Raw genomic sequence first — 7,092 nt, forward strand, 5'->3', positions numbered from 1 at the left:
GTGAGAGGGATGAGTGACCTGGATGACAGTGACCTGGACAGTATGTGTAGTTATTTTCAGGCTCAAACTCAGCAAGCCACCATAGTAAGGAATGTGCAGCAAAAGTACCAGCAACCTACATCTTGCCAGTGGTAGAAAAAGAAACACTCTTAAGAAATGGTGTGATGCATATTGTAAATCATGGTTAGTGAACTGCAGTGAAACATCTGATACAGCTGAAAGCTTAAGGGAGACTTAGAGAAACTCACACAGGGGCAGTTAAGACATGTCAGAGTTAATGGAATATGAGTTCAGGAAGGTTTTTGCTCTTGTGAAGGCAGATCAGAAGATAGATGTTTGCAGGCAGTCGCAGCAGCAATAATGGTTGAAAAATCTCAAGTTATTGTGCTAAGCCATCCCATGGTGCTACATACTTATGGTAAATGTCATTTTATCAAACAACACAACACAACTAGTCAAAGAGGCAGCAATTACGAACATATTTTAACAGTCAGTAAATTTAATGACTACACATGAACTACACTACACTTAAAAACTTTATTACATGGAGGAAGATATGAACAGGAGGGGGAAGGTTGAAGAAATAAAACTGACTGTATGGCGATCATTAATGCTTCATCTAGTGTGCGGACAGACTTACAACAAACTCCATTACAGTTCACTGATCTTGTACCGTGATGGATCGGCCATGAGACCAATTGGTACTACCAGTCTGGCAGGTTACGCTACAGTGTACAGCAGACCAAAACCTATTTGTGTGGAATCTTATAGATTGCCAGTTTCATGAGCACAGGCGGCAGAATTAATAGCAATAGCGAATTTTTACAGCTCACTTATCTGGCCCCAGGGTGATACTGTTTTTTTGCTTCCCTCTGGAATATGTAGGGGTGGGACCTATGCCCACCTCCCTTGTTCTCTGTAAAGCGCATTGTGTTGCCTCTGGGTATGAAATGCGCTATACAAATAAAGCTTTTATTGATTGATTGATTGATTGATTGATTGATTGATTGATAGCAATAACTAGAGCATGTATATATGCTGCACACAAATCAGTTACTATGTATACTGATTCCAAATATACTTTTGCAGTAGCACATGACTAGTAAAATATGGGAGAATATGGGTTTTATAACGTCAGCTGGAAAACCAGTTTAACATGAGGAGCAGGATCTATCACATCTTTATCAGAAGCTCTGATGTTACCTACAGAAGTGAGCTCAAGTTAAATGTAACGGACATTCCAAGATAGATTCCACCGTAGCAAAAGGGAATAGTTTGGCAGATCAGTATGCAAAAGATGTTGCTTTAAATGCTGACTTTCCACCCTGGATGAATGAGTTGTTTGTAGAATTACAAATTGTAAGTCCCCTGTTCACAATAGACAACTTATTGCTTTCTAAGAGGGCAGGAGAAGAAGAGGTAAAATTATGGGAGAAGACAGGATGTGTGAAAGATGACAAAGGTTAATGGAAATTTAAAGATGACCGTATAGCCTTACCCAAATTAGCATATGTTCATGAGGCAACACACAGGCTGCAAAGGGGTGACAGATTATATATCCAAGTTCTGCTTTACAACATGACTAGAGGCACACGTGAGGCGATTTATTCAACCATGTTTACTCTTCATACGACTGTCACGTTCCTTGCTTCGGTGTGATTCTGTACTCCAGGGTTAGGGTATAGGACGGATAAGTATCCTAGATTATGATTGGGTTTGCGTTTGCGTTTGGGCTTGGGTGTGGGCTCCTGCTTGCGCTCCTGCCTCTTGGTCCTAGGACTCTAAAAGATAAACAGAGTCGAGACAAACACAGGTCAGTTATCAGTTGAATCAATGTCAGAGATTCTCAGACATTTCATGAGATGGACTGTCCTGACAGTTCTTTAACTTACTGTTGGGGTTTTCTCGCCACCGAATGTGATCTGCAAGAAAGACAAGACAATCATGAAGTTCAGCTGCCTAACAGCACAGCTCCAGTGCAGCCGTCAGCGTCAACCATCGACATTCTACCGTCAACAATCAAGAAATGAACCTCTGCGCTTCTCTAACTTTGACGCTGGTGTGAAATGTGACGCAGTGGCTACAGTAGAACCGGTGTTATTAAGTACAATGGATTCCTCCGCTCAGCGTCCGATGGCTGATGGTTAATGCCGACGATTGCAGTGGAGCCAAAGGGTTAGTTGCCATACTGTAATAATAGAAGATGGTTTCATAAACAGTCAGTATGGTAAACATTGCCTCTTGAATGTTGCAATAAAAAAGGCTATCCTTTTAATACTTAGTATTACAACATTCAAGAGGTTCTGTTTACTATTGACTGTTTCACCATTTTCTCCACTCATAATAAGCTAACAGGCCCTTCTACGAGGCTGGCTACGGGCCTGGATACTATTGCCTAATGTGCTTTTTGGAAACAGGTGGTGGAACTACCCCTTTAAGTTCCCACCCCAGCTCAGATTGTGATACAACTTACTGAGGCAGGCCAACTTGCCATCAAGACCTTTCCAAGCACAACTCTACATCTAGTTTCTACTGGCATCTCTTACCAGGTTGGAGAACACACCGGAACAGGCGCCTGGTCGCCCGTCACAGCCTTGCAAGTGTGAGTCTGGCCCATAGCTGAGCGTCTCCACTTGAGTCATTGCAGTCGGCTGCTCCACAGCCATCTAATATCAGAATGAGTACACAGTATCACCTCAGTCACTTACATGATTCAAATAACTGGCCCACGTAATGTTTTACATGAATTGAATCAGAAATGTACTTCTGAACAGAACAGAACTGAATTCTGAATAGGAAGTCCATAATGGATCTTACCATGTCTGTATTTGGTGGGTTTCTCTTCTCTTGTAAAGCGTCAGTCCCTCTGTTTGGAGAGGGAAGGACTGCAGTGTTGAGCAGGCCAGCCTGCAAGAACAGTAGAGCGAGCTGCAGAGTCCAGTCCATTCTGATGCAATGAAGAGTCTGGCAGTGCTGTTCACCCCTTTATACTCACACAGACAGAGGCGTAACTGGCCTAGGGTGCGTGGGTTGATAAGAGTTTTTTTTCGGTCACAAGTGCCACTACTATTCTCAGCACAAGCCCATACTGTACCTCAGCTGGTTATGGGGCTGGCAGTAGCAGCTGGTGAAAATGGGTGTAGGTGTGGCTGAGTAATACAATCTATCTGTAAACGCAACCCCTGTAGGGGGGTCTGGGGCATCCTCCCCCAGAAGAACATGTTTGGGATTTTAACATGTAAACAAAGCATTCTGGTGCACACTGAAAATATAATAAAGGCAAAATACAACATGCATGCATGTATACAAAGAAAAATTGGGTCATAGTAATTTAAACTTAATTTAATCAAAAAGCAAATTAGCAACTGCAGTCCATTCTCTTGTAAACACCCAAGAATGTAACATTAAACAATTAACTTAAAATGATGGGTGTTACAGCCAAAATACTATCAAAGCAAAGTAAAGAACAGAGTCAGAGACCATTATGCTAGAGAGAAACTAAACTAACTGTCAATGATCTTTGATAAGATGTGCCTGTTCTTATCCACCTCTTCGTTGTGCTTCCTCACCCTCCCAATCCTGTGGCCTTCGTCCAGTTGCACAGCGATGTTGACCCTGCCTACTGTAGCATGGCTAGCGTAAAGGAGAATGCTCTTTTTCAACTACCTGGACCTTATTTACGGCATATTATAAGACATTTGACTCACCGAGATAACTTTGGTGTAATTCAGAGGCCTGTAGAAGAAATTTAAAAGCCAGCGCCGACCAAGTATATCCATGTAATGGCGGTGGACGGGGCACCGAGAATGCAGCTTAAAAAAAATGTCTGCCGTGAAACAGTCGTTTTCATCAATCTATTTTTACGAATCGCTAGTTGTGCTTCCATAGAGCGAGGGCTTGTTGTGGTTTCCACATGCCTCTGTAATATGATCTTTAGAAACGTCTTAAATGAAGCTTCCCCACTTGCTCCAGCACACATGCGCACAGACTGGCTATTCTCTGTCTGTAGGCTACACTCGCGGCTCACATTCTCTATGCTACGATCGGCTTCCATCATATTCTAAGTAATTTTCTATATCCTCAAAATCTGATAAATATTCAGCCATATTGCACACAATATTCCAGGCACCAACAAGCTGATCGTAGCGTAGAGAATGTGAGTGAATGTGTCTTCACCCTGGACCAATGACTTCTTAGCTTTGACCTGGATTCAATTCCCTCTTTGGGGATCCTTTGACTAGGCAAAAAGTCTTGCCCCATTCATTTCTGCTAGGGAGGTCTATTTTTCCCTATAGCCTATGCTTTACTTATGTTTTGGAAAAAAACAACCTTGTATTATATACAATATATTATAATTAAGTCCCCCTTGATAAAAGCATCTAAAAATGACTTTGTGATATAGTGTAACACTTGAAATGCATGCTGACTTTCCTGTATAAGGCCCTCTCGTCTAACATCAATGTCTAACCTCACAATGCTCTTCTGTATGAATCATGGAGGTATAGGGCAAACATTCCCACAGACGCACTCCTGTAAGGTTTTGCCAAAAGACTGAACCCAACCGACCAGACGGGAGGCAGAAAAAATATAAAAAAACCCAGAGGGTTGTTTAATCAGCAAAAGTACAAGTCCAGAATCCAAACTCAAAATGATAAACAAGCAGGGGTCAGGCGATCAGCAAACACGTTCCAGTAATCTGTAATCCGATTCCCTAGTCAAAATCCAGAAGAGGGGGGTCGAGGAATCCGAGTGTCAGTCCAGAGGTAATCGCAGGCAATCCGCAGCACAGCACACAGGTCCGAAGGGAAAACCAGAAAACTAGTTGCGACGGGCGAGAGCGCGCCGGGTCGTGCAGAGGTGGAGCGAGTGAGAACGCGCGCCAGCCTCCGCCGAGACCAAAGGGAATTCTGAATTCGGAGTGCTGGAAAAGCCGTCAGCGCCGAGCCATGCGAAACATGGGAACGACGCACAGATGTTGAGGGTGGAGGCACGGGACCCCAAGCCGTAACACCCTCCAAAATGTTGTCGAAAGCCTTACCAGAAGAGTGGAAGCTGTTATAGGGTTATATAGGGTTATATGGGTTTCAAAACTCATGATCAAACATCTCGATACAAGTTCTACCCCACTTCACCGTTCGGTTTCTGTATCTACCATTCAAGTCAGTCAGCTAACTGTTTATTCACTGAGAAGTTCAAGATTATGCTAGACAAAAACCCATATGTTGGTGCTGTGTTTCTGGACCTCAGTAAGGCGTTTGACACCATCGACCACCAAGTTCTCCTAGTCCTAGCAAAGTTAACCCATTTCAACTTTTCAGCAGACACAATCCAGTGGTTCAGGTCATATTTATCAAACAGAACACAATGTGTCTTGGTCAACCATGTCAAATCCCCCTACATTGACAATAGAGTCGGATTTCCAGATGTATGTAAATGACGGCAGACGGAGGGATGGAGGAAGAGAGACCCGGCCCGGAGGAAGCCCGGGGCCCTCGTCTGGAGCCAGGCCCAGACAGAGGACCCACCTGCGAGCGCCTGGTGGCCCGGGATTACCATGGAGCCCGGCCGGGCCCAGCCCGAAAAAGTGACGTGGAGACACCATCTCATCCTCCATCCCATGGACCCACCACCCGCAGGAGGAACTGTCGGGGTCGGGTGCGCTGCCAACTAGGTGGCAGTGAAAGCAGTGGGCACCGACGGACCGGACCCGAGCAGCAGAGGCTGGCTCTGGGGACATGGAACGTGACCTCGCTGGGGGGAAGGAAGCAGAGCTTGTGAGGGAGGTGGAGCGATACCAATTACACCTGGTGGGGCTAACCTCCACGCACAGCACCGGCGCCGGAACCAAACTCTTGGATAGGGGCTGGACCCTGTTCTTCTCCGGAGTTGCTCACGGTATGAGGCGTAAGGCAGGTGTGGCTATACACGGCTGCGATGAGAATCAGCACCTCTAAATCTGAGGCCATGGTTCTCAGCAGGAAACTGGTGGTTTGTCCGCTCCGAGTAGGAAATGAGTCCTTACCCCAAGTGAAGGAGTTCAAGTATCTGGGGGTCTTGTTCACGAGAACCATGGAGAGGGAGTTTGGCCGGAGAATCGGAGGAGCTGGTACGGTTCTGCAGTCGTTTTACTGCACTGTTGTGACGAAAAGAGAGCTGAGCCAAAAGGCAAAGCTCTCGATCTAACGGTCTATCTTCGTCCCCACCTTCACCTATGGTAATGAAGGATGGGTCATGACCGAAAGAACGTGATCACGGATAGTACCGGCCGAAATGATTTTTCTCCGGAGGGTGGCTGGGGTCTCCCTGAGAGATCGGGTGAGAAGTTCAGTCATCCGGGAGAGACTCGGAGTAGAGCCGCTGCTCCTTTGTGTCGAAAGGAGCCAGTTGAGGTGGTTGGGGCATCTAGTGAGGATGCCTCCTGGGCGCCTCCCTAGGGAGGTGTTCCAGGCGTGTCCGGCTGGGAGGAGGCCGCGGGGTAGACCCAGGACTAGGTGGCGGGACTACATCTCCGCACTGGCCTGGGAGCGGCTAAAGATTCCCCAGGCAGAGCTGGTTGATGCTGCCAGGGAAAGGGATGTCTGGGGCCCCCTGCTGGAACTGCTGCTCCGCGACCTGACCCTGGATAAGCGGATGAAGCTGGATGGATGGATGCCGATGACGCAGTCATCTACCTAAAAATCTGAAGACCATTGCATCTAATCTGACATGTGCACTGGACAAAGTCCAACACTGGTTGAGAAAAACCTGCTTGCTACTGAATGCAAAAAAATAAAATTTATGCATGTTGTTCAGCAAACGACCAGTAGACACCGACAGGTCAAACGTATTTCTGGGGGGTGGAATTGGAACTAGTCTCCTAGTTCAAGTTCCTCGGAGTCATTCTGGACAAAAATCTAACCTTCAAGAAACACATAAAAAAGGTGAGGAAGACAATTCGTTTTAATCTGTAACTTTAAACAAATCAGGCCTTCACTCACACTGGATGCTGCGAAGACATACAGTATCTACACTGCATGGTCTTCTTCCACATTGAATATTGTTTTACAAACTGGTCGTTTGCTGGTGCAACTGTCTTAAAATCCATTGAGCAGC

At 45.8% G+C, this 7,092-nt stretch overlaps 1 protein-coding gene across 1 annotated transcript; it reads right to left on the reverse strand.

Moving 5' to 3' along the window:
• Nucleotides 1–475: 475 nt before the first annotated feature.
• On the reverse strand, nucleotides 476–2,976 carry LOC311307513 (uncharacterized protein). The gene is made up of 4 exons (XM_084436327.1): nucleotides 2,818–2,976; nucleotides 2,547–2,666; nucleotides 1,893–1,922; nucleotides 476–1,781 (listed from the first exon to the last, which is right to left on the reverse strand). The coding sequence occupies exons 1-4, from the start codon at nucleotides 2,944–2,946 to the stop codon at nucleotides 1,626–1,628; spliced, it is 435 nt and encodes a 144-aa protein (XP_084292453.1). The 5' UTR covers nucleotides 2,947–2,976; the 3' UTR covers nucleotides 476–1,625.
• Between the last annotated feature and the right edge of the window lie 4,116 nt (nucleotides 2,977–7,092).

Source organism: Borostomias antarcticus, assembly GCF_949987555.1.
Source record: "Borostomias antarcticus genome assembly, chromosome: 3".
NCBI lineage: Eukaryota > Metazoa > Chordata > Actinopteri > Stomiiformes > Stomiidae > Borostomias > Borostomias antarcticus.

Excerpts from the sequence above, each read along its gene's own strand:
- LOC311307513 (XM_084436327.1), bottom strand. The coding sequence starts at position 2,946 with ATGGACTGGACTCTGCAGCTCGCTCTACTGTTCTTGCAGGCTGGCCTG. Across the intron at positions 2,667-2,817 it reads ACCCACCAAATACAGACATG|ATGGCTGTGGAGCAGCCGAC; the intron begins GTAAGATCCATT and ends TTCTGATATTAG. Across the intron at positions 1,923-2,546 it reads CCGGTGTGTTCTCCAACCTG|ATCACATTCGGTGGCGAGAA; the intron begins GTAAGAGATGCC and ends TCTTTCTTGCAG.